Here is a 26,670-nt window from a genome sequence, read left to right on the forward strand (position 1 = left end):
ATATATATAGAACTTATAGAACTCAACACCAAAAAAGACAAATAATCCAACTTAAAAATGGGCAAAGAACCTGAATAGACATTTTTCCAAAGACATACAGATGGCCAGAGACAAATAATGTAAAGCTGCTCAACATCACTAATCATCAGGGAAATGTAAATCAAAACAACGAGGTATCACCTCACACCAGTCAGAATGGCTAGGAACAGAAAGACAAGAAATAACAAATGTTGGCAAGGATATAGAGAAAAGGGACCCCTCCTGCACTGTTGGTGGGAATGCAAATTCGTGCAGCCACTATAGAAAACAGTATGGAGATTCCTCCAAAAATTAAAAATAAAAATACCATATGATCTAGTAACTCCAATGCTGGCTATTTACCCAAAGAAAATAAAAACACTAAGTTGAAAAGATATATGCACCCCTATGTTTATTGAAGCATTATTTACAATAGCCAAGATATGGAAGCAATCCACGTGTCCATCTATAGATGAATGGATAAAGAAGATATGGGGTGTGTGTGTGTGTGTGTGTGTGTGTGTGTGTGTGTGTGTGTTTACATACACATACAATGGAATATTACTCAGCTATGTAAAAAAGAATGAGATCTTGCCATTTGTAACAACATGGAAAGACCTACAGGGTATTATGCTAAGTGAAATAAATCAGACGGACAAAAACCATATGATCACTTATATGTGGAATTTAAAACAAACAAACAGAAACAGACTCATAAATAGAGAGAACTGGTGGTTGCCAGAGGTGAGGGGAGTGGGGGAAATGGGCAAAAGAGGTGAAGGGGATTAAGAGGCACAAACTTCCAGGAAAAAAACAAGTACCACTTATTGGCTAGCTTGTTGAATACATACAAATATCAGTATTTCTTTGGTATATATGTGTTTATGGTTAAAGGACAGAGAACTAGAAAACAACAAACTGTCCCTTTTTTAATCAGATGGGTATATGTCTGTTTGTCGAACATGGTTTGGTCTTAGAATTGTTTTGTTTCTTTAATAATTACTGGCAATAACAATAATAATAAATAAGTATTTAAGGTTTCTAAACTCTTCCTTGGAGGAAGTGCTAACAATCTTAGTGAACAAAGACAAGCTTCAGAAAAACTAAACAGCACTGGGGCACCTGGACGGCTCACTCAGTTAAGTGCTGGACTCTTGATTTTGGCCCAGGTCATGACCTCATGGGGCATGAGATCAAGCCCCACCTTGGGCTCTGCACTGACAGCATGGAGCCTGCTGGGGATTCTCTCTCCATTATTCATAATAACCAAAATGTGTAAATAACTCAAGTATTAGTTGACAAATACACACACAATGGAATACTATTCAGACATAAAAAAAAATATGGAAAATCTATCATTTACAATACCATGATTAAACACGGAGGACATTATACTAAGTGAAATAAGCCAGACACAGACAAATACTGTATGATCCTATTTATATGTGGAATTAAAATTTTCAATTATTTATTTTTGAGAGAGAGACAGAGTGCAAGCAGGGGAGAGACAGACGAAGACAGAATCCAAAGCAGGCTCCAGGCTCTGAGCTGTCAGCACAGAGCCTGATGTGGGGCTCGAACCCATGAACCATGAGATCATGACCTGAGCCAAAGTTGGATGCTTAGCTGACTGAGCCACCCAGATGCCCCATATGTGGAATTTTAAAAAGCCGAACTCAAAGAACCAGAAAATAGAATGGTGGTTGTCTGGGACTGAAGGGTAGAGGAAAAGATATCGGTTAAAGCGTACAAACATTCAGTTTCTTTTTTTTTTTTTTATTTTTAATTTTTTTTTTTTAACGTTTATTTTTGAGACAGAGAGAGACAGAGCATGAACGGGGGAGGGGCAGAGAGAGAGGGAGACACAGAATCGGAAGCAGGCTCCAGGCTCCGAGCCATCAGCCCAGAGCCTGACGCGGGACTCGAACTCACAGTCTGTGAGATCATGACCTGAGCTGAAGTCAGACGCTTAACCGACCGAGCCACCCAGGCGCCCCAAACGTTCAGTTTCAAGATGACTAAATTCCGAGGTTCTTTTTATTATTTATATTTTACTTATTTTTAAGACTTTATTTGAGAAGACAGAGAATCCCAAGAATGTTCTGTTGCTGTCAGCAAAGAACCCGACATGGGGCCCGATCCCATGAATTGAGAGACCATGCCCTGAAGCTGAAGTTGGATGCTTAACCAACTGAGCCACCTAGGCACCCTAAGTTCTGAGGTTCTAATGTACAGTATGCTGATTATAGTTGGTAATACTGTATTGTGTACTTGAAATTTGCTGAGTAGATATTAAGTGCCTTAATACACACACGTAACTGTGTGAGGTGATAGATGTATTAATTAACTTGATTGTGGTAATCATTTCACATAAGTATATAAGAATACCAAGGGCTGCCTGGATGGCTCAGTTGGTTAAGTGTCCAACTTCAGCTCAGGTCATGATCTCAAGGCTCCTGAGTTTGAGCCCCACATCAGGCTCTGTGATGACAACTCAGACCCTGGAGCCTGCTTTGGATTCTGTGTCTCCCTCTCTCTCTGCCTCTCCCTCACTTGCTTGCATTCTCTCTCTCTCTCTCTCTCAAAAATAAACATTAAAAAAATTAAAAAAAAACACAGATAAAGAATACTAAATCATCACATTGTACCCCTTAAAGAATCATGCTGTGCTACCTAAATATATACAAATTTGTCACCAATACCTCAATAAAGCTGGAAGAAAAAGGAACAAACGTCTTTTTAATCTGTAAATTAGAAGCTCCTTTGTCAATGATTTTAGTTTTCATATATAAAGTTTAAGTTAAGTTGATCACTCTAATGTTTATATATTGGTTTAGAAAAAAAGGGATTTTATTACAAAGATATAACCGTTAAGTTTTAATAGCAAAAATTATATTAAATAGGTAAATCTTTTACACACAACACGAAAGAGTTCTTTATGGAATGCCTACACACGATCTAATTCTCTATTTTCCTTGTAAGACATCTAGGAAAAGTCTTTAGTAGAATGGTACTAAGCAAATTTGGTATGACAATTTCAATAGCATAGTGACAATCTGCAAAGTTCTTTCATTTTTAAAGGGTGAATAACAAAAGAAAAGTCAACATGGAGTTAATGAAAAATTCTGCACCAAAAGAGGTTCATCAGCTCCACATGAAGAAAGGCATACCACTGAAAATTATTACCAGTAGTAGGAGTATTTCTTTCCACCAGTCATTGATAAAACAATCCAAGTCTAGTTGCTAAGTAAGAGAAGCTGGAAATAAAATTATTTACTATGGAAATGACTACAGTGCTTTCAAATTATATATGGAAAATGTACAGCTAACCTCCTCTGCAGAGTTGTCTATACTTGTAGACTCCAATCCCTCTCCTATTTTCTCTGTAAACCGGGTTTTAGACTAGGTTTTCTCCCTCACTGTTCTCCTGAAAGTGCTTCTGCACAATCACCAATGACCTTCGCGTTGCTAAATCCACTGGCCATTTCACCATCCTCATCTACATGACTTCTCCAACGAGCAGGACACAGATGATCACTTTCTCCTTCCTGAAACACTCTCTTCACTTGGCTTCTAACACTCCACACTCCTATCTTCAAAGGATTCTCCTCCTCAGGAAGTTCTTAATCTCACCAATCATCTTTCCACAAAGCCCAGAGCTCAATCCTCTTTTCTTTAGACCAGATCTCATACAATCCCATGGTTCTAAACACTATCTATTTGCTAATGACTCCCAAATTTCTATTTTGAGTCAGGATCTTTCCCTTGAACTCCAGCCTCCTATAGCCTCATTTGAACAGGCATCTTAAATCTGACACATCTAAAACGAAACTCCTGATTGCCATCCCACTCACCTCCCCTTATCTCTCCACCCTCAAATCTTCCCCATCTCAGTAAACAGCAACTCCATCCTTCCAACAGCAGGCCAAAGGCCTTCGAGTCATGCTTCCTTCTTTTAGTCCCGCACTCCGCATCCAGTCCATCCGTAAATTCTGGCAGATACCAGCTGGTCTGAGCGCCCATCACCTTTCACTTGGATTTCTGAACCAACCTCCTAACCAGTCTCCCTGCTCCATCCTTGCCCCAACAATTGATTCTGAACACAGCAGCCAGAGCGATCCTTTAAAAACATTGGGTCAGAGAGGCACCTGGGTGGCTCAGTTGGTTGCATCTGACTTTGGCTCAGGTCATGATCTCAGGGCTTGTGAGTTCGAGCCCCACATCAGGCTCGGTGCTGACCGCTCAGGGCCTGGAGCCTGCTTTGGATTCTGTCTCCGTCTCTCTCTCTCTGCCTCTCCCCTGCTCGCGCTCTATCTTGCTCTCTAACATAAATAAATGTTAAATTAAAACAAAAAACCACAAAACAATGTTGAGTCAGATCCCCCAACTCCTCTGCTCAAAACCTTGCACCCACTCCCCTCCTCACTCAGAGAAAAAGCCAAGGTCTTTACCAAGGCCAGTTTAGCTCTCAGATCCCACCCCACCCTCCCTCACTCTGCTCAAACCTGCGGGCCTCCTTCTGCTGGTCCTCCAGTAAGACTGACAGTTTCTGGGCTTCAGCACCTGCCTGGTATACTCTTCCCCTAGATAGCTCCAAAGCTGTCCCTCACTCCCTCAGGTTTTGTTCAAAAATCTTCTCCATGACGCTGTTCCTTATTTTAAAACTACATCTGTTTCTTCTCTGGTTCTTCCTATCCCCCTTCCCTGCTTTATTTTTCTTCTTAGCAACTGTTACCATCTGACTGGATATTTTATTTTAATTTTCAAAAATTATTTTGTTTAGGGGCGCCTGGGTGGCTCAGTCGGTTAGGCGTCCAACTTCAGCTCAGGTCATGATCTCGCGGTTCCTAAGTTCGAGCCCCGCGTCGGGCTCTGTGCCGACAGCTCAGAGCCTGGAGCCTGCTTCGGATTCTGTGTCTCCCTCTCTCTCTGCTCCTCCCCCACTCACACTCTGTCTCTCTCTCAAAAATAAATAAACATTAAAAAAAAATTTTTTTAAATTATTTTGTTTATTGTACCCACCCGCACATTCCTCCAGTGGAAAGTTAGCTCCATGAGGACAAAGATTTTCCTTTGTTCACTCTTCCATCCCCAGTGTGTAGAACAGTGCCTGGCCACGGAAGGCACTCAATATACAGTTGCTACAAGAATGCTGAATACGCAAACTCTTGGATCCTGATAAGGCGAAGGGATTTGGGAGACAATAATATCCAACCTCTTTCCACATGGGAAATAGGACATCCCTTCTGACGTTCATAGGAACTGTGCAAAGTCTTTATCCTTTAGAGTAACTCAATGTGTTCTAAACATGGCAAAAATCTCTTCATTCTCTTTACTTCAGTCTCTCTCCAATGCCTTTCCTACATCCAGTAAGAGATGAACTCACTGTCATTGAAAAATCTCTCATTTCCCTTCAGCACTACTGTCATAATATTGCAAAGGCAAAGCGAACGCATTCAAAATGGTATCGAAATACAAATAACGAAGAGAAGTAATTAAGTGCATAAACAACCAAATAAACCCAACTCTATTCCAAATCAAACTGCACTGGGAGCGATGAGCTTAACTTATTATCCACTGTAACCTTTAATGAGCAAACAGTTTTCTCATGAAACTCCTTTAAAACTAAAAAGAAGCTGGTATGGGGCCCTTGCTCATACCCATGAAAATTCAGCGCGAGAGAAACCAGTTCAGGCTACAAATCAAATCAAACATGTCTAGAACATGCCTGGATAGGTGACAGGTACAGAAGCAGAACACTGGAGTAAGGCAGATGAGGCTCAAATCCCAGCTCACTCTTGTCTAGCTGTCTGACCGGCGACAAGTTAACTCAGACTCTCCGTGCTCGGTTCCTTGTCTGTAAACTGGAAATGGAACTTCACAGGGTTGCTGCAAGGGGTTATTAGATATTTCAAACACTCAGCACAACGTCTGACACATAGTAAGCTCTGAAGACAGTTATTACTAGAATTCCTATACCACTGATACTATAGCTAGGAGCTCCTTGGTACCATTGTTATTCTTTAGTGAGAAGTGTTACTATTCAATGGTGTTTTTTTTTTTTTACCTAGTGATGTTCAGTAGCCAGTTTTAAAGAATAAACGTATCTTCTCCTCGAGGCAGAGCACTGTATTGGATAACCTGGCGGGTAAAGCACCTGCTTCCTAGCAATGCACATTAAGAGGCAAATGCTGTCTTTAAACACGGGGCCATGTGCTATTCTGGACCGCTCACTCACACCGCAACAGCCGTTTACGCCTAGACTGCAGGGTCCTTACGACCAGCCACGTCGCGCGGTGCGCAAGCCGCGACAGCACGCGCTGGGTCCGGGCGCAAAGGCGAAGCGCCGGCGGAGGGCTGCGGCTCAGACAGCCCGATTCATCGCGAGCGGGCCCCGCCCCAGGCCCGCCCGCCGCGGGCCGCACACCCGGGCTGCCTCCTCCTGCGGACTGTCACGGCCTTTACCCGCAAGAGCAAACAAGAACCCTCGCCTCGCAGGCCTTTTCCCAGCCCCCACGGGCGGCACGGCCCAGGGGGAAGCCAACACGGACCCGCGACGCTCCGGTCGGGCTCCCTCCGGTCGCCGAATAGGGGCGGGGGCCCCGGGCCGCCTCCCCCACACACTCCCCCAAAGCCCGTCTCCCAGGCCCCCGGTCGGGGCTCTCCGGTACGTCGGGGCCGGCAGGGGAGGTGTCAACGGTTCCGTCCTGGGGCCGCCTACGGGCCCCGGTCCAAGTACCTTCGAACAGGCCGAGCAGCGGCGGCGGCGGCGGCGGCGGCAGCGGCAGCTCCAGGCTGAGGAAAGGGGAGGGGCGGGCCACCGAGACAGGCGGAGCCCCAGTTGTGCCAGAGCGGCCTCACGCCGCGTCGGTCGGCGCGCCCTCTGGAGGCGGGAGGCCCCCTCAGCGGCTCGGCCTGCCCTGAGCTGGAAACTCGGAACCTCTCTCCATTAACTGCGCCTGGAGAGGAGAATGACAGCCTCAGAAGAGGCTTTTCAGACCCAAGTCCAGGAGCATTTCGCACTTTTCACGTCTTTTTCTAAATATACATCCCACCTCCTCAGCTAAATGAAGGCTTCAAAGCAAGGACAGTTTTATTAAAAGCTGTAGGCATCAACTGATACTCACGGGCCTCTGGGTAAGTCTAATGTAATAACCCAAATGGACATAGTCGTGACTGCTCTAATTCTAAAATATGATGCGAAGTTGTTGTTGTTGTTGTTTTTCTCAAAAACGGTTTGAATATTTACATCCCACTTTTCTAAGAGTCCTGGACTAAATGCAACTTGTATACAGCCAAAACTCATTGAAAATGTGGTGGGTGGTGGGATGGTAGAAATTCATTTACTGGGAACTTACACACACACACACACACACACTCACACTCACCTGGTTAAACGACTGACTCTAGATCTCAGCTCAGGTCTTGATCTCAGGTCTTGATCAGGATGGTGAGTTCAAGCCCAGGGTGGGTCCTGCATCTGGGACTTGGAGCCTACTTAAAAAATAAGAATAATAAAAATTTAAAAAAGAATTATGATTTCAAGGCATTTCGCATTTTCTTGTGCATTAACTACTAATGCATTAACTACTCTTTGAATTGATGACATTTATTAACCAATTCGTCATGGATGTCTTCCTTGTGGTTTGGGTTGAGTTTAAAGTATCTTCATCGATGCCTGTAAATTGTGCCAAATCAGGAAAGAATTTAAATCTTTTCCCAGTGTGTTCACAGAATGCACTTCTCTTCATTAATTGGTTTACCAAACAATCTGAAAGCCCATTTATTACTTCTTTTCAAACATATTCCCTCCCCTTTATGAATTACTGCCTTTGTTTGACCTGAAAAAATGCAGGGACTGTGCAGACAGCCTTTTTTCTCTGATGAGATTAAGGGAATGAAATGTGTGCTACACATATTCTGTGAATCTTCCCTGTCACTACACCAGGGGACATCAGCAGATTGGTCATTAGGAGTGCTCAGAGAATCCATTCCTGCACTTCCAATAAGTTAATGCTGCACATGACCATGAACCCATGAACGTGTCCTATTAAATGCAAACCAAAGTATCCCCAACTGCATTTTTGCTTAGCAAGGGCCCAAAAATGTCTGTATTCACTCCAATGTTACCCAGAGAAGAGAGCCTTGGGAAGTCTGAGTGGAAAAAGACAGCAGTCTTTATTGTAGTTAAAATGTTTTAATTTTGCAAGCTTTACAAAAATGTTTGACCATGTGTACATACTTCCAGAGTTCCTACCAGGGTCTTGGAAGGGACCTGTATAAGGGAGAGGGGAGGCTGTACTCCATATTGTCACTGTAACACATCATCACAAACTCAATGACCTAAAACAACACTAATTCCTCATGTTACAGTTCAGGAGGCCAGGAATCCAAAATCAGTTTTATTGGGCTACAATCAAAGTGTAGGCAGGGCTGCATTCCTTCTGGGGGCTCTAGGGAGAATCTGTTTCCTTATCCTCTCCAGCTTCTAGAGGCTGCCCGCATTCTGTGGCTCGTGGCCCCTACCTCCATCCTCAAAACTCGCAATGTAGCATTGTTTCTCCTTCTGTCCTCTGCTTCCATTCTTGCGTCTTCTCTAACTTTGACCCTCTTGCCTTATTATAAGGACCCTTGGCTTACATTGGGCCCACCTTGATAATCCAGAATCTCTCCATCTCAAGGTCTTTAACTTAATCACATCTGCAAACTCCTTTGTACCACACTAGGTAACAACATCACAGGTTCTGGGGATTAGGACATGGCCATCTTTGAGAGGATGTTATTCATCCCACTACAAGGGCCCTGAAGCTCAAACTCCATTCCCTTCAGGTGAATCTGCCTCTTCTTCCTCATTACCAAAATCTGTTTGGTCCTGAGTTCTGATTGTGAGACTTCGTCGGGGAGAAATACCTGTAATTACAACTGGGATAAGCGTTATGGGGGCAGAGAGAAGAAATGCTGTAAAAAGACAAATAACATGGGACCTAAGTTAGGTGGAAGGGCAGCGATACCTCTGAAGAAGTAATGTTTCATCTGAGACACAAAGAATGAGGAGGAGTTAATTATGCAATGAACAAAGGGAGTGTTTCAGACAAGGGAGTAGTACGTGTGGCCCAGGAGTGGTGATGTCAGAAGGTCAGCATGGGGGTGCCTGGCTGGCTCAGTCAGCAGAGCATGCAACTCTTGATCTCAGGGTTGTGAGTTCAAGCCCCATGTTGGACATGGAGCCTACTTTAAAAAAAAAAAACAAAAAAAGTTCGCTGTGGCCAAATTGTATACCTACCATTGAATCCTTAGCACTAACACAGTGGCACATAGTAGGTGCTCAATAACATTAGCTTAGTAGTTCCCAGCCCTGGCAGCACATTACGGTCATTGCAGGAGCTTAAAAACACCTACACCCAGGTCCTAGCTGAGACCAAATAAGAAGCGTTTTGAAGCATAGACCTGGCATCTGTATTTTTAAAAGCTGCTCAGGGAATTCTACTGTGCTGCCAGCGTGCAGAGTTGAGAACCACTCTGTCACGTACAACTGAGTGAATGAATGAACGAATGACAGAGAAAATTTGCTTGGCATAGGATTTCCTTTTAGGTGGTTTGCTTCTGGTTAGGGAAAAAAGGAGTTTGGGCTATATTGGTGGTATATTAGGATCCAGTCTTAGAAAATGCAGAAAGGGCTTTCAAAAACATAATTGAACACCTATCAGAAGAGACCCAAAGTGATCTAGCAACCATCCCCATGTAACCAATTGTCTCCGTAGAAAAGAGATGTGTTGGAATGGGAAGGTGTTTAAAAAACACACCCTACCTACAAAGGAAGAGGAACTTCTACTTGTTGAACTTTAATGTTCCAGGTTGGTTTTTTGTAGTACTAATGAATGGCCATCAGAGGGAGACGTGCTCCTGTAAGTGTTGCTTCTCCGGGTCACCCATCTCTGACACCAGGCTAGGGAGAGAATCAGGTGTTTTTAACAACACCGTGGATTCTCAAGGATTAACCATTGAATGACTAAGTCACACACAGGGTATGAGGCATGTAGCATATATTTATCTACGCCAGAGTAAGATTCATTTCGGTTTCCCAACAGTTTAAACATTGAAACCACCAGAAAAAAAAAAAAAAAAAAAATGAAGCGTGCACGTATGCCAGGCATTGTGTTTGCAACACTGAGGAAAGAATTTGAAGCCTAGTAGAATAATCTGTTCCTCCAGCAACCAGCACAACTAGAAATTAAGTATGTAAGCAAAACTTTCTGAAAGGGATCTCTCTCCCTTTATTCATTTGCAAAGGAAACATCTTAGATCTTGAATTTCTGAAGTTACTAAGAGTTGCACCCCTGGAAAGAAGAAAAGAACTTGGCTTCTTGCTACAACAGCCATTTGCTGTTTTTCTTTGCACTTATCCACACATGCCGGAACCACACGGATTTTCACACATATATTAGACAAAATAATGTATGTGATGGGAACGTATATAGTGCTTAGTCCTAATTAAGCTTCACTTCCAAAAGTTAAGGAGCTGATCATTAGTAAGGGAATACCTTTTGCAAGGGTTTAAGCAAGTGAAGTGCTTTGCAAAGCCTTTAAAAATGATGTGGAGCACCTGGGTGACTCAGTTGAGCATCCGACTCTTGATTTGGGCTCAAGTTCCGATCCCAGGGTTGTCGGATTGAGCCCTGCATCAGGCTCCACACCGGGCGTGAAGTCAGCTTGAGATTCTCTCCCTCCCTCCCTCCCTGTGGGAGGAGTCCAGGAAGTGAAGGTGTAGAAGGGGGTATTGACGCATCAGATAAAATGTCACAAACTTGTCTGCCTGAGGATTCTGGATGCCAAGCATGGCTTGGGTCTCTCTGAGGTGGGCTCCCCAAGGGAAAGCTCATGGAGAGGTCTATGCAGGTTGATGCCTCAATTAACTACTGCTTCTGTGAGTCCCCTACCAAGCATCTGGTGGTGGGCCCAGGGCTAGGCAGGGCCAGTAGGCGAGAAGAGGAGCTAGATATGGAGTGGAGGGGGGCAAGGACAAATTAGAAACTGTGGGTAACTTCCCATCTGCATGTCATTGTACCTGATGGTGAAGAGACCCTCAGAAGGTAATGGCTGCTCCCTTGCTTTGTCTCCCAGTCCTCATAAAAAGCCCCCTTTGGGTTAGTTCTAAACTGTAACCATACAGGAGAGGGAACTCTGGGAAACATAGTTCCAATTTAACCATGTTGACAAAAAAAAAAAAAAATCAGTACACACATAGGCTCTTATAACTAATTTTGCAGATAAGAAAACTAAGGGCTGTTGAGTTAGATAATTTGGCTACGCTCACATTGCCAACTAAAAGCAAAAGCAAGCTCAGAATTCAAGTCAGGAGTCGTCTTCCACTCCACTGTCATGCCTCTCTTCCTTTGTGGTACTTAAATGCTCTTAAGTATCTCAAGAAAATCTTAGAAAAATTTCAAGCATCACTTCTGAGTTCCCTTCCTAGGTCAAGAGTCTGTGAGTAAGTAGCCTGCACGTCATCACTACACATAAATCAGACTGTCTCGATTCCATTAATCTCTGGGCACCTGGGTTACAAGGGCCTTTCGGTGAGGAGTCAGGCCTGTGACCGCCAGATCTCAGTCATTGAGTAATGAGTTATGAGCTCTTAGGCATGGGAAAGTCATAGCTTACTTGGGATGTAGGGATTATGTGCAAACCTAAGAAATGATCTCCCAGAGAGCACCGCTGGGTGTCATTGGAAAAGTCAATAAAAACTCTGCAGAGTGCACAAGAAATGACGACGTCCAACCACATCTATGATCACTTATTTTACACTTCAAAACAAGCACTAGAAACTCAGAAGTCAATAGGTTTATGCATTTTTTCAGAAGCGGGCAAAGAAAGGCAATGGAAGATATCGAAAAGCTCACAACCCAGGCTAGCCTGGCTTTTTCTCCTTCCTTTTCTGGTCCCAAATTTCCTTCCTAACCTTTTAATATTCCCACTCCTGAGAGACATGCTGGTTCAGGGTTTAGTTATGTGTGGGCAAAGGAGAAGCTGAGGAAGGGTTCCTGCTGGTCCAGATAATGAGCCACCAGTTCCAGCAATCTGTGCTGTTAGAGGGTTCGCTTTAGCCCCAGCACGGTGCTTAGGTCACTCCAGGGGCTCACGGTGAACCCACATTTTAGGCTTGGAGGGAATCTTAACTCTCATATTAGTCTCAAAACAAACTCCTGGCGAGCATTCAAACAGAAGCAAAGCTCATCTCCTTCTCAGTCCTGAAACATACTCCAGGGAATGAGCATTCTCAGAACTTGCCGCGGTTCAGCTCTCAAAAAACACTGATCCTGTGGTTTCATTTCCACTTTTACAAAACTTTGGCACCCAAGTCAGGATAAAGCCTGAGGCTCTTCTCCTCTGACAACTATTTTCTGCCAATACAACTGGACTAATACATCTTTTTCACTTAAACTCCTAACCAACAAGAAAGGAAACTTGTGACATTTTTATAGGGGAAAGAAAAGGGTAGAGAAGTAATACGAATTACTCTTATCCTATACATTTGTTTTAAGGCAAACAGAATGGAAAAGACTTACAAATGATTTTTACTTCTTACAAACCTGAAAAATGTATTTTTTTTCAATGTTTGTTTTTGAGAAGAGAGCGCAAGCCGGGGAGGGGAAGAGAGTGAGGAGGACAGGGGATCTGAAAAGGGCTCTCTGAGCACAGCAGAGAGCCCGATGCAAGGCTCGAACCCATAGACCACGAGATCATGACCTGAGCCAAAGTCAGATACTCAACCAATTGAGCCACCCAGGTGCCCTGAAAAATGCATTTTATGTGTCTATCTTCCAAGCTCACGAGGTACATTAAAAAATAAATGCAGTTGCCTTTTGTGTTTTTATCATCCAGCAGGATTAAAAAGAAAATCCCAGGTAAGAGCGCTTGCACTGGACCAGTAAGGCTTTAGGATTTTTTTCTACAGTGAACTCACTAAGATCTCAGCCTATCTTCATTATCACCCTGAGATCACATGTCACTTGTTTTAATCTTGACGAAGGAAAAGGGAAAAGAGGCCATGAGAAGAAAAAAGGGAAAAAGGACATCTTGACACAAACAACCCATCGTTAGTTGCAAAAGAGAAACTGATGCTGACATATATAATTGATACAAACCCAGTTACCTGTAAGAAACCATAGATTTAACCACTATAATATGAATGCAGTCGATACATGAAGATAAACTCTGATGTGCAGCCTTCCTATTTTCTTCCTCAATCTCGTGCTGTACAAGTTATGGGGAGTGGAACCGCCTTCCCTTTGCGCCTAAGTGGGTATACTTGTTGGTGGAGTGCCTCTGGAAAGCCCGATGCTCCACCAGCTATTGTGAAGCAAAATCTCTACAGCTGATTGTTGGACAGAACCTGTCTCCAAGTGGCTGACTTCACAACATATATGATTCATAACTGCCATTTCATTTGTTTTACTCATCATTTTTGTTCTGCAGAAAATCACATTATTCCAACTTCCCTTGATCAGGACCCAGATGCAGTAGATTTCCATCACCTCTTCCTCTGCACACTAGACCCAGTTACAAAGAGGGGGATCGCCCCAGAAATTCTGTGGGGACTAGTTTTCAGTGAGAATAAGAGCACGCATGTGCACAGAAAAGCCAACTCACACTTGCAGTCTCAGCCTGCTGCTCCAGGCGTCTCCACCCCAGACAACTGTTGCACCGCAGAACCCATCACATAAGCGCTCATGTGGACAGATGGAAAAGCCATTAGGAAGTACAGCCAACTTTGTGTTCCCACAATTCCGGGACAGAAACCACATTCAGTGCAGGAGGAGTGCAAAATCGCCAGGGTCAGTGCCTTTAAATCAAATGAATGTCTAACCTCTTCCAAGATGTTACACAACCAAAGCCCATTTGGTTAGCTAAAAAGACTTTGCCCTCCAGAAAAGTACGTGGGCTAGAGGGCTAGACCAAAGAGCCACGCCCACCATGTACTTTTTCCATAGCTCTAAGTTTTCTTATCTGGAAACCTGTTCTGCAAACAACTGATTACTTAAGAATGCAACAAATAGCTATTATAAAGTAACTTTTAAGCAAAGTACAATTACATATCAATAAAGTGGGGGGAAAGAACAATTACAAAGCTGAAAAGCCATCTTCTAAAGGATTATTTGTGTTAGCCATACCTTTTTTTTTAAAGTTTATTTTGAGAGAGACAGAGACTGCATGAGTAGGGGAGGGGCAGAGAGGGAGGGAGAGAGAGAATCCTAAGCGGGCTCCACACTGCCAGCACAGAGCCTGATGCGGGGCTCGAACCCATTAGGCCACGAGATCATGACCTGAGCCAAAACCAAAAGTCAGACGCTTAACTGACTGAGCCACCCAAGTGCCCCAGCCGTACATTTTCTAAGTTAACTCAGCATGCCTTATTTTGGGGTGGTAAGAGCCAGAAAAACACGTCCAAATTTTTCTTGACTATTTTTCTCGGATCCCTGATGACAGGATTGAGGCCATGGTAGTGAAGGAGAGAAGTACCTTGTGCTCCATCTCCGGCAGTCCAGAGTCCACATGGGCTTCTGCCTCAGTTTGCCTCATGGGCCTCGGTCAATACACTGCAGACGGAAGACTAAAAAGCATCCAGAGAAGTAGATGGCTCCATTGCTGAGTTTTATTTTGTGTTGTGTTGTAGGATCACTTTGGCCACTATTTTCCCACTAAGGCTTAGAACCTGTTTGGTTTTCCACAAATTAAGATCACTTAGCCCTTCTCAAATTCACTTTGAGGTCGAACTTAAAGTAATTTCTAACTTACACATTTAGCATAAAGTTCGCTTCCCAAGTGTCCACGAGGAGATGTGTGGAAGCCATGAGCTCACCACATACTGATGTAGACTGAGACCTGGCTTTGGGGAGCACGTCAGCTCTTCTGACAAAGCCCAGGCGTGCTTCCCTCCAGAGGACCCCACAGGGGTACAGGGACTCCAATCACAATGGAGTCAGCTCTGCCCTTTTATCATTTGTGAACTTTTCAAACCAGTGTTTGCATGTGAGCAGAGCACTTACGCCAATAGCTTTAGAAGAATGAACAGCAGTAGGAGCAAACACATATGTCTAGAAGTGGAGAGAAGGGATATTGGTGAAAGCAGATGAATCAGAAGAAAATTTGGTTGACTGGGGACCAGTTTTGCGGGTATAAAAGGAGTGAATCTGTAGACTAAAGCATATGCTGGTAATTTCCCAAGCCATGTTATACCACTTAGGAGTTACTGGAAGGATTTCAGTAGCTACCTACCTTGACAAAGTTCATGTGCTGGCTGATGTCTCCTCCCGTGTGGCGGGACCATGCTGCTGGGAAGGTCCGGCCCAGCAGCACCACAGAAGAGTGACGTTGTCACCCCCAGGAGTGATAGGGCCCCATTTCTGGCTTCTCTCAGAGCTTGCAGCAGGAAAGACCACTCTGGCAGTTGGAGTTTAGGCTTTTCACCCAATGAGGAAATGTTTTGATCCAGAAGTAAACAAAACCCCCAACTCTTTCTAGATGAAGACAGGCCCAATAATCCCCAAAAGGGCTAATCTTTCTTCTCCCACATAACTGCTTGGGAATGTACCATTTCACAAAGTTTTGAATTTTGTCTTCTACTATCCCAGTATATGCTTGGGATGCACACCATCCCTTGTTTCTTCTCATCTCCTGACATTGATGATGATCTCAGTGTCTTGGAAAAAAAACTTAATTGTAATCTTCCTGGTTTTGCCATATTCAAATAAGGGATAAACTGCTCTGCTTATTTTTTAGGAGGGCTGCATTTGTGTATTCATAGATACTGATCCCTATTCTCTCTTAGCTTTATCTCCTGACTATTCTCCAACCTAAAACTTTGCCAGCACAGGGGGGGTTTGCTCCTGGTTTCACACTGTACTCATTCTCCCATCAGCTGCCCTTCCCTTGCGTATGTGTGCCCCCATCTCTCCTCCACTTGGCTCTATACCTTCTTCTAAGTCCCTCTTCCTGACCACCCCACCTTCCTCCGACGCACAGGTCCACACTACACATTGGACACCTACGACATGCTGTCTGAGATTACTCACTCTTAAGTATCAAGTGGAAACGTGAAATTGACAACATTCAACGATGTTTGACCTGCAGAACACCAGTTGGGTACGGTTCAATCTAGTGTGTGCATCTTCTCACCCCAAGTACAAGTTCTCTTTGCATTCTCGGTGTCTCCAATAGGCCCTGACGCAGTGTAGGTATCTGCTACCAAAAAGAAATAGATGGACTATTCTGAAATTGGCAGAACAGTAGATAAGCTTCTATTTTAATCTGACAATGTATTCTAATTAATTAATACAGTCAGCGTGGGTGACTTGGGATGCTAACGGCTCCCCCCTGCAAAAACATCCTACTATCGCCTAAAATATAAAACTTTATGGTACGAGAGGCGATGGCTAGAGGCATTGCTGTATAAACAGTACAGGGATTTAATCGACTCTACACTTCAAAAAGATCAGTCTCGGAATTTTCATCAGTAAATTTTATATTCACTAGAATATATTTCATATTTATTATATAATTAGTTACACAATCCAGTTAGAAAAGAACATTAGAATATTGCACTTTATCTAATTACATTACATAAATTCTTCTGTCTCTCTCCCTAACTGCAGTCTTAATTCCATATGTAATCACATTTATTATCATGATAAACTGAAACCAGATAAGGAAAAAACTAAAAAGTATCCATAGTCTTAAAGCTAAGAGACATACACAGTATCCGATAGTGCAGGGCCCCATTGCTTTCCAAAATAAAAAAGATTCAAAGTAGTGTGATGCTTACTGAACTGAATTCCATATTCTAAAGACAGAATACAGTTACATCAGTGGAGAAACAGAGAACTGGGCAGCCTATCCCTTTGAGTACATCGCTATTGGTGGACTCAGACTTATGTAAGGAAACAAGTAAGTATTTCATCACTTCCTTGCCCTGGTGCTGTGGACAGATCAGTGAAGTCCATCCAGATTTCTTTTTCAATGATTCCATTTCTTAGAGCCACATTTTCCTTAGGTGTTGGGTCATGCCTTCAGAACCTAACCCCCAATACATTTAGAGTGTTTTATGCCGAGCCTTTCATTCATGTAATATCAGAACAGATTGAAGACTTCGTCAAGCCAGGCACACATCTCTTTTGGGGCGGGGAGAAAAGAACAAACGACATACTAATTGCTTTGGATTTGTTGTTTGTCATTTATGAGTCCTTAAATCAAACTATATAACTGTGGTTCATAGTTCTCTTTAATCTTGAGATTAACAGAGTTCTGAAGTACTCTTGGTCAACACTGCCCATCTTAACGTCAGAAGAAAAGGGGAAGGAGTTTAACTTCTTCCACTCATGCTAGGAAGCCCACTTTCAATTCCTAAGCTCTTTCACTGTCGAGAGAGCCCCTAAAGGACATTTTTAAAAGTGAGAGTTTCTCATCAAAGATCTTCTTCCTTTATGGTCCCAAAAACACAGTCAGCTTTGGCTATCTCAATCTTGCTTTTCCTTGGTGGAAACCGAGAAGAGTCTTTCTGTTAGGAAATAAAAAGAGGTCAGGAATGTATGTGAAAGGAAATAATTTCCATAATAACAATAATGACAACAATAAAAAAGTCAAGAATGTTAAAATACTGTTAAAAAGGCAACAGGAAAGGTTACACTTATTTAAACAATGGTTATTCCAAGTGGTTTTTTTCCGGTAGAAGCTTTACTTTGGGGTAGGTGTATATGTTTTCGGGCTGAGAGTGCCTCCTGCTGGTATGCCAAGGTAGACGTGTCCAGAAGGCCTTGCCAGGCACTGGAATGTCTCCAGGTAACATTTCAACTCTGCCTCTTGTCCTTCTCCCCCCCGTCTTAAAGCTAAGCAACCTTCAATTTTTAACTTCACTCCAAATCTTTAGGGCATATGCCACACAAACACACATTTTTAGCAAGGTTTATAGTTACTCTAAAACTTTTTAAGAGGTTATGGTTGCTATAAACCTTCAGTGAGTGAATAGTTGGCTTTCAGTAGTTATGAAACCTCAAGGCCTATGGTTTTGTCCCTGGTAAGATAAGTGTGCCTCCATGGGCAGCTAAGCTAATTTTTTTTCTATGAGGGATTTGTCTTGATAGAACCCATGGCAAAGTGGCTAAAGGAACAAACAAACTTGATGGGTTAAACAACAAAGAGTGCTTCAGTTCTGTTACTGGTTCTGTCATTCACTGCCTGTGTTACCTTGAGCAAGCTCCTCAACCTTTCTGTGTTCCGTTCTCTTGGCTATAAACCGAGGATAATAATAATAGCTGGGTTGTTGTGGGGACTAAATAAGTCATACATGGAATGCATGTATGCTAAATAAGTTGGGATTCAATATACTTGGACACCTTCTGATATGCTGGCCCTGCTCGGAGCATGAGGGAGGTTGGCCTAGTTTACTGTTGCTGCTCATTAGAGAGGACACGTGAATTAGTTTCAATGTCAATCATAGTTGTGCTGTGTATTGTGCTGCCTGTTGTTTTGGAAGAGTGGCTCTCGAAACTGAACATGCATCAGATTCATCTGGAGGGCGGGCTAAAACCACAGATTCCTGGCCCCCATCCCTAGGGTTTCTGATGAAGTAGGTAGGTTTGGGACCTGAGAATTTAAAGTTCTAAGTTTCCAAGGTATGCTGATGCTGTTGCTCTAGAGACCACACTTTGAGAACCACTGTTCTAGGATAATAGCTTCAGTCCTGGCTGTACATTAGACCAGCTGAGGAGCTTTTAAAAATTGTGTTGCCAGGCCCGTAGACCTATTAAACCAGAGTCTTTGAGGGTGGGGCCCAGCCATCATTTGTTTTTAGAGCTCCCCGGGTAATTCCAATGTGCAGCTCACCGAGAACCACAACTCTGCCCTATCACTCTGCTGCTGATGAATTTGAGCGATGGAGTGAACACCTACCGCCTACACTTTACGGGTAAAGAAACTGAAGCTTGGTGCGGTGTTCCCCCTTGGTGTGCTTGCTACCCATGCCGATCTACTAAATCAATCTTTTGGAGTGGCGCCCAGGAATTTGCATTTTAATAAGCACCTCAGGAGCCCCTTAAACATTTAGTTTTTTGATTTGCCTGAGGACACATCACCAGTGCATGGTGGAGTTCTTATCTCTTGTTTCTGACCTAAGCGGGCAGAAATGCTGTTATTATGAAAGAGGGTAAGATTTGCATTTAGTCTGTTTTTTAAAAAAAATTTTTTTTAACGTTTATTTATTTTTGAGACAGAGAGAGACAGAGCATGAACGGGGGAGGGGCAGAGAGAGAGGGAGACACAGAATCGGAAACAGGCTCTGAGCTGTCAGCACAGAGCCCGACGCGGGGCTCGAACTCAGGAGCTGTGAGATCATGACCTGAGCCGGATTTGGACGCTCAACCGACTGAGCCACCCAGGCGCCCCGCATTTAGTCTGTTTGTCAATGTTTTTCCTGAGCTTATTCACTCACGAAAGGGCCTTATATATTTATAAGTACTGTACTTAGATACTTAGTACCTTTATATACACAGCAGAGCATGTACAAAGAGTGGACCTTCCCAGTCAAATGAGTTCATTCAAATGCTACTTGGACGTCACCTCCAGTGATTTATTTATAAGACTTTGGTGAGAATGAATGTTGTTAATCCACATAAAAGCTCTTAGAACAGTGCCTGGCTATAAGTGCCTACTAATGCTTTCTTTATGATATTTACTGTTATTGTTAACTGCCCAACAGACCTAAATGCTCCAAACAATATTTAATAAACTTAAAGGTTGTTGTATGAAGAGTCCACTGCAGAGAACTCACGAAACTAAAATGTAAGCCAGAAAGAGGATTAAAAAAAAAAAAAAATGTATTGAGTATAGAAGAAAATTGCTAGAGAATTTTGTGTTCTTCCTGGAAATTTTCTATGTAAAAATCCAGGAAAGCATTTTCTCCTGGCTCTACCGGGCACCACAGTAAAAATACCATACTTCTGTGATGGTCCTCCAATTGGCCCAATCCTACATGGAGGAGCTTCTGAGAAAGAAAATTCTGGCTGCTTCTTAAAAGTAGAATGACTTTGGTTACTTAAAGGGGGAAAAGGGCAGATTTATCAAAAATTATAATGTATCGGTTACATAATTTTACTCACAGACCTGGCTTTGTTGAATGTGGCATTTTTTACTTTTGCCTTGTTCTGGAACTTCAATCTGCTAAATAGATTAGTAAAATGTCAGTCAGCACAGCCTGGAGAAGCAAGCACACAAATAATCTATTTAACTAGCACATTTCCCCTTCCACAATAATCCTCTTAATGGTCTCGAAGGCCTCCAGTCAGCAGGCACACCTGCTTCCCATTGGCACATTCCCTCTTTATTTGCAAATGTCCAAATGTTGCAGAAATTGAGCCCCCCAAACGTGAAGCACAGCTTAATGTTTAACACTGGTGGCTGCCTATAGATTTTGTGATTTAACACAGCTTCTAAAAGGACTTCACACGAAATGAACTCCTAAATCCTGAAATAATCCACAGAGCTCCAATCCATACGCTGAATCAAAGCCAAATGGGGCTTTGATTAATCAAAAGGCACCATTAATCAAGTGAAGATCAAACTGAAGTTCAAGACACTTGAATATACCTCGTGTACATAAGGTAAACTTAATACAACAGTCAGGGTCCCGGCGGAAAACAGATGGTGCACTCCTGAGGGGCGTTTTAAAAAGGAACTATTTAATGGAGGTGTGGGCAGGATTAAAGTGAATCAATGAAGGGATGTGGGAGCCCCCAGGGGCTAGCAGTGAGGGGCTGGAGGGTCATTTTTACCACGTCTAGGCCTGAAGGGGCAAGGGTAGCAGCTGCTACTGGACGGAGAGCAGCTATCACTGCAGAGAGGAGAGGCCACCTGCAGGAGCGTGGCCCTCAGCAGTAGGCTGTGCCAGCCACAGAGACCCAGCAGGGACAGAACTGGAGAAATACCCACCCCCCCCTCCCCCCATCTCACTTTTCTTCCACACTCCAGTCTTGCTGGGTTTTCCCAGCGGGTGAGCCCAGTGGGAGGCCAGGGAGCAAGGTTGTAGCACACAGAGATCAGTCTCCAGGGCACAGAGCAGGGTGGGAGAGAGAGAGAGTTCTTTGACTCTTCTTAGAGGAAAAGAACACGATTACTAAGCAACTAGCATTATGTGCCCGTCTCAATGTATCACTCTCTAGCCATAAGGCCTCCTTACTAATTGCCTTTCTCCTCCCACAAACTCCTTGACTCTGGATCCTCAGTTCCCAACCTATGTTATGAATATAGGCATAATCATAAATATAGGCATTTGTAAGTGAACGATTGAGGTGTGAATTAATTGCCTATTATTGATTACTATTCATGAGAGTACAGGGTGGAACATTTCAAAGTAGGTGAGATAAAGAACATGACCCTGCAAAAGAGGGTCACTGTCTTTTAACTACAGTTAACTTAGTACCGTTATAAAATAGATTGCCTTGAGGGATGCGGAGGACTTCCTCTAGGTTGGTATTCTTAATAGACAAGTTGATATATTTGAAGCCTACCTTAATAACTTTAAGAAATCAGTTGTTAAGTCTTGGTAAATGAGAAATTAATGCCCTGTTGTCTTACATGTTTTGCTATGGTATTGTTATTGGTTACAACAGTACATTATAGCTTGGAAGTAGTCTTGTGCAATGAAATACACAGAATATGGGGGAAAACAGCTCAGAATGTTTCTCTCCCCTGTTCTCTTTCACCTTCCCCCCCTCCTTATGTCGAAATAAATAAAATAGAACCCACTACAAACTATCGAGCAATTTCTGATATAATCTATTTCCTACTTACTTCAAGAAAGGCTTTAAACATTTTATCTACGAGGGGGAGGGGAGAAGAGAGCCAATCCTTTTGTCATGATGTGGTATTCCTGCATGCCCAGGTAGTTTCTGTTGATAATCTAACTATTTATTCCCACACGGTAATTTCCCCCTGGCTCTCCAAAATTTTGTCCACCTGCCATGCTCAGGCTATTCTCAAGAGAGCCGTAGTATGTCTGTACTTCTTCTGTTTTCTAGACAATGCCAACTATTCAAAGGCTGACATTCTTGGGACCTCAGATAACACTGCCCTTGGTGTTTCCCCTCTTCGCCACGTAACAGAAACACACTTTACATCACGATCTCTGAGCCCAGTGACCTTTTACATAGTCTGATCTTGCTCCAAATGAAAGAGGAGTGGAGAGAAAAATACATATGGTGATGGTAGTTGGCGCTGGGGATGTGAGGTATGAGGCAAGCCAGAATCATAAAGCCGTTTGGTGCTTTGCCATTTTCCAGAAAACCAACTTAGAGATTCAGACCCACTTTTTAGTAAATCTAAGGAAGAAAATATACAAGCTAATAAGACAAATTAGGTATGGATTATTAAAAATATAAATTGTTTTTCAACTCAGAAAATTATTCACCATCTTATGCCTGATACCTCTCAGATATTCAGATTATGGTTCAATAGACAAGATAATAATAATGATACATTTTCAGAAATTCATTAGGAACACATGGATTGCATAAAATATATCTGCCTTCTTTTCTTAATGTCTTTTAGATTTCTTTCAATGGCAGAGATTGCTGTAGCCTCCTGTATTATCCATTCTGCCTTTCCTTCTTAGTGATACCACCCAAACTTATTTGGAGAGACAGCATACTCTGTAAAAAGACTACATTTACCAGATTCCCTGCAGCTAGGTGTTGGCCTGTGGTGTGCCTAACTCTTAGCCAATGAGCCAAGCAGAAACTCGGTGGGACTTCAGAGACTCCTCCTTAAAGAAAAGATATGAACCATTCATACTTTCCATTTATACTTGCTGCCTAGAATGTGGATGTAATGACTGGAGCTCCAGCAGCCATTTTCAACATGAAGTAAAAGCCACACACTAAAAATGGTAGAGCAGAAAGGTCTCTGGTGACATTATGGAGCAGCTGTCCCAGCCCGAGACTGCCCACCTCTGGGCTTCTTTTAGTTGAGAGAGACACAAACTGTTATTTTGCGTGGGACCCTTCTTCTGTCTTGTTTTGTTCTTCGTTATATGTAGCCTAACCTACTCCTGACAAATACATTTTATTTTCCAATAAAATAATTCTTAAAATTCTGTTCTAGTTACGAGTAGCAAATACTAACAAAATTCGTTTATTAAAGGTTTTTGTGTAGGAGTGTAGCTCTAAAAAGAATGTTACATTTTTTCCCTTTCTGATTTGTAGTTGATACTGCCTTTAAGAATGTAACATGATTTTGTTGTTGTGTTTACATTTTTTTTAGTACATTTGTTTGACTTCAAAATTTTTAAAATTTTTTTAATGTTTATTTTTGAGAGAGAGAGAGAGAGACAGAATGTGAGAGGGGGAGGGGCAGAGAGAGAGAGGGAGACACAGAATCCAAAGCAGGCTCCAGGCTCTGAACCAACAAACCATGAGATCATGACCTGAGCCAAAGTTGGACGCTCAACTGACTGAACTACCCAGGTGCCCCTGTTTGACTTCAAATTTTAACAATCTCTTCGGAAATGGTTTAGGTCTTACCTTTGAAAGCATCACCTAGAGTTAACTAAGTTAATTAAGTTAGCACAAATTTCTTCTTTCAACATCTTTCTTCTTACTAGGATAAAGTAGTACTATTTAATCTGCTTCTAGGGACTATCTGCTTTATTTGTGGGGCTCATTAAGTTACAGCTTCCTTAATTTCTCTCCCCCCTCCTGATTCTTCATGATGATCAAAATCTTGGAATCTATTCTGCCTTGCAAAATAGAGACCTCTCTATCCTAGTCCATACAAGCCTTTTTTATAAGTGATATGGGTCAATTCAGACTTTACGTGTTTACCTAGAAAATGAGTGGATGTCACAGTCATAAATTTATATGGCTACTTTAAGTTCCACAAAATAACTTGTTCGATACTTTGTGAGGAAGCCCAGAACCCAGCATACGTTCCGAGAGCTAATCTGTCTGCTCTTTTCAACTTCCGGGGTCTCATTCTACCCAGGCATTTGTAGATGAGATTTCAAGTTTAAGTGTGGACTATCCCAACAACATCCCCTTGAAAGCCCAGTTTTCCAGAAGAAGGGTTTAGCTTTTCAAGAACCAGAATAAGAAAGAAAGGGAAGAAAAAGAGTTTGTGGAAATAAAACTTGTTAAGTATTAGGATAAAGCAAGTACTGACTGACATGCTGATTTCACCATCAGCCACAGAGAAAGTGTAGATTTCAATTTGTGTGCAAATCTGAAGAACGTAGTTAGTGTGGTTGTTTTTCTTGAAAACTTTAAATAGGTCACTACCTTCTCTTATTATTTAGCAAACTCTTTAGCTATTCATTGTACAAGTATTTCCTGCATCAAGTGGCTTACATTTTATTCAGCCACATTTGAGAGCACTTCTCCCTTTTAACGGGGCTACTTCAGTTAATTACTTTTCTCTTTCTTCTTCTTTATATATATATAATAAGTGGAGCCTAAGGGGGTCCATCCTAAGAGGTTAGATTTTATTACTCTTTTAAAAAGAGCATCCAGGGGCACCTGGGTGGCTCAGTCCATTAAGCATCCGACTTCGGCTCAGGTCACGATCTCGCGGTTTGTGAGTTCGAGCCCCGTGGCATTGGGCTCTGTGCTGACAGCTCAGAGACTGGAGCCTGCTTCAGATTCTGTGTCTCCTTCTCTCTCTGCCCCTTCCCCACTTGTGCTCTGTCTCTATCAAAAATAAGTAAATGTAAAAAAAAAAAAAAATTAAAAAGAGCATCCACAATTCTTTTATTGCTTTGATTTGCTATGCTGTAATACATTTTGAATTCTTCAAATACAAAGGGGGGAGTGAATTTTATTTTCCCTGGGAAAATATTTTCAGTTCTAGAAGAATGAGAAGTAAGGGTAAAGTGCAACTATTTTCTTAGAAAAAAGCTGCAAAGTCTAGGAAAGAGCAATGTTAAACTGAAGACGTCACCCATCTTCTTAGAAAGGACTCAACTTAAATGAAAATATTAGGGAACATTTCCAAATGTTTTCTGTTGCATTTTTAAAGATCGTATAACATTTTGCAAAAAAAAAAAAAATACGTTTATAAATGTCAACCAGGCTTTAGTATTTGTAATCATTTTTTTAAAATATTTTTAATTATTATTTTTTTTTTTGAGAGAGAGAGAGAGAGGGAGCGCGCAAGTGAGCGTGAGCAGGAAAGAACCAGAGAGAGAGGGGGAGGCAGAGGATTCAAAGCAGGCTCTGCGCTGACAGCAGACAGCCTGATGCAGGGCTCAAACTCACAGTGCGCACATGACCTGAGCCAAAGCCGGAACCTTAACCGACTGAGCCACGCACGCACCCTTGTAATCATTTAAAAAAAAATTGTTTTTTAACGTTTATTTATTTTTTTGAGACAGAGAGAGACAGAGCATGAACAGGGGAGGGTCAGAGAAAGAGGGAGACACAGAATCTGAAACAGGCTCCAGGCTCCGAGCTGTCGACACAGAGCCCGACGCGGGCTCGAACTCACAGACCGTGAGATCATGACCTGAGCCGAAGTCAGACGCTCAACCGACTGAGCCACCCAGGAGCCCCTGTAATCATTTTTAAAACATAAACTGTACTGTCTTATTGGGATATGCTCATATCATGATGGCGACAAGGCAAATAGACAAGTTTAATATCTCAGTGTCTCTTTTTACAGCTTGCCACCAACCTTTGCAAGGAGTTACTAGGCCTTTATTGAAGAGACGCAGACTAGAAAAGCAAAGTTTAATCTTACACTGAGAAAAATTTATAGCCTTGAGAGCTTCTTTCACTCTATGGCTTCTTCCAACTGCTAACGGCATCTTAATTTGGCACGGTGGAAATTTCAAGAAGCTGTGAGTTCTTTCTATAGAGACAAAACTGGAGAGCTTATTGAAGTTCATCGCTGCTATGTTGCAGACCTCTCAGGATCCTGACCTTATGAGGTAGTTTTTATGGTAAATCTGGAATCTTCCATTTGGGGGAAAGCAGAAATACAAGAATACAGAGTAGAGGGTTGGAGAGTTCTCAGCAACGTAAGGACACCTGTCTTGGAAAAATGGCTTGAATTCTAAAGACTGAGCTCCCAGAAGGCAGAGGAGCTCACTTCTGGGAGGTCACGTTCCTCCCTTGAGGACCAGCATTCATCAGTGTAGGTTAGTATAGGCTGATGGTGGGAACTTAACTGAAAAATATACACGGATAAGAGCACTTACCATTTCTGGATTCTCTGCAGCTAGCTTTACTGTCTTTTCTGAGATCATCTTTTTCAAGCAGCTACTCAGCAAAAAAGCCTGAAAATCCAGAAATAAAGAAGTGTCTCAGCTGAAGAGATCGTCTTTCTTCTCTCCTCACACCACAAGACAGATTTTGAGCTCTGCTCTCCAAGAGTACACGTTTAAGAATTTAAATTTCTTTTTTAATTTCCATAAATTTGCATACGATGCAATTAGCTAGTAGCCATACATTTTCTCAATTACATAGATATACTTACAGTAAATTTTTAAAAAGACTGAAAACTCATTACACTTACTAATCTTTTTCCCTCTTAAAACTCCCCCCTATTTTTTACTTTGTAAGCTGCTCATGTCTTACAAGCAACAAATAATAAAAACTGCTTATTATTGTAATC

General features: G+C 42.5%; 3 protein-coding genes across 13 annotated transcripts in view; 1 reads left to right on the forward strand and 2 right to left on the reverse strand.

The window, feature by feature from the left end:
* ANKRD46 (ankyrin repeat domain 46) overlaps positions 1-6,164 on the reverse strand; it is a 39,802-nt gene extending 33,638 nt beyond the window's left edge. Inside the window, exon 1 of the mRNA XM_007073307.2 lies at positions 6,086-6,164. The gene's annotated coding sequence lies outside the window, so the exon portion shown is untranslated. The remainder of the gene's footprint in view (positions 1-6,085) is intronic.
* Positions 6,165-6,188: 24 nt separating this feature from the next.
* The window catches only part of LOC122234841 (translation initiation factor IF-2-like), a 73,744-nt gene continuing 53,262 nt past the window's right edge, over positions 6,189-26,670 (forward strand). For 9 of the 10 annotated variants that reach the window (XM_042972599.1, XM_042972606.1, XM_042972605.1 and 6 more), the window contains exon 1: positions 6,189-7,155. In XM_042972599.1, the coding sequence (XP_042828533.1) occupies positions 6,189-6,971 (783 nt within the window). In that variant the 3' untranslated portion in view covers positions 6,972-7,155. Of the gene's footprint in view, positions 7,156-25,716; positions 25,803-26,670 lie in introns of those variants that run through there. The other variant, XM_042972607.1, reaches the window with a different exon arrangement.
* Positions 17,279-26,670, reverse strand: part of SNX31 (sorting nexin 31) — a 68,685-nt gene continuing 59,293 nt past the window's right edge. For both annotated transcript variants that reach the window (XM_007073309.3, XM_042972597.1), the window contains 3 exons: positions 26,255-26,332; positions 20,173-20,229; positions 17,279-17,572 (listed from right to left, as the gene is read on the reverse strand). In XM_007073309.3, coding sequence (XP_007073371.1) covers positions 17,480-17,572; positions 20,173-20,229; positions 26,255-26,332 — 228 coding nt within the window. In that variant the 3' untranslated portion in view covers positions 17,279-17,479. The remainder of the gene's footprint in view (positions 17,573-20,172; positions 20,230-26,254; positions 26,333-26,670) is intronic.

The sequence above is a fragment of the Panthera tigris genome, chromosome F2 (assembly GCF_018350195.1).
Source record: "Panthera tigris isolate Pti1 chromosome F2, P.tigris_Pti1_mat1.1, whole genome shotgun sequence".
NCBI classification, from domain to species: Eukaryota; Metazoa; Chordata; class Mammalia; order Carnivora; family Felidae; genus Panthera; species Panthera tigris.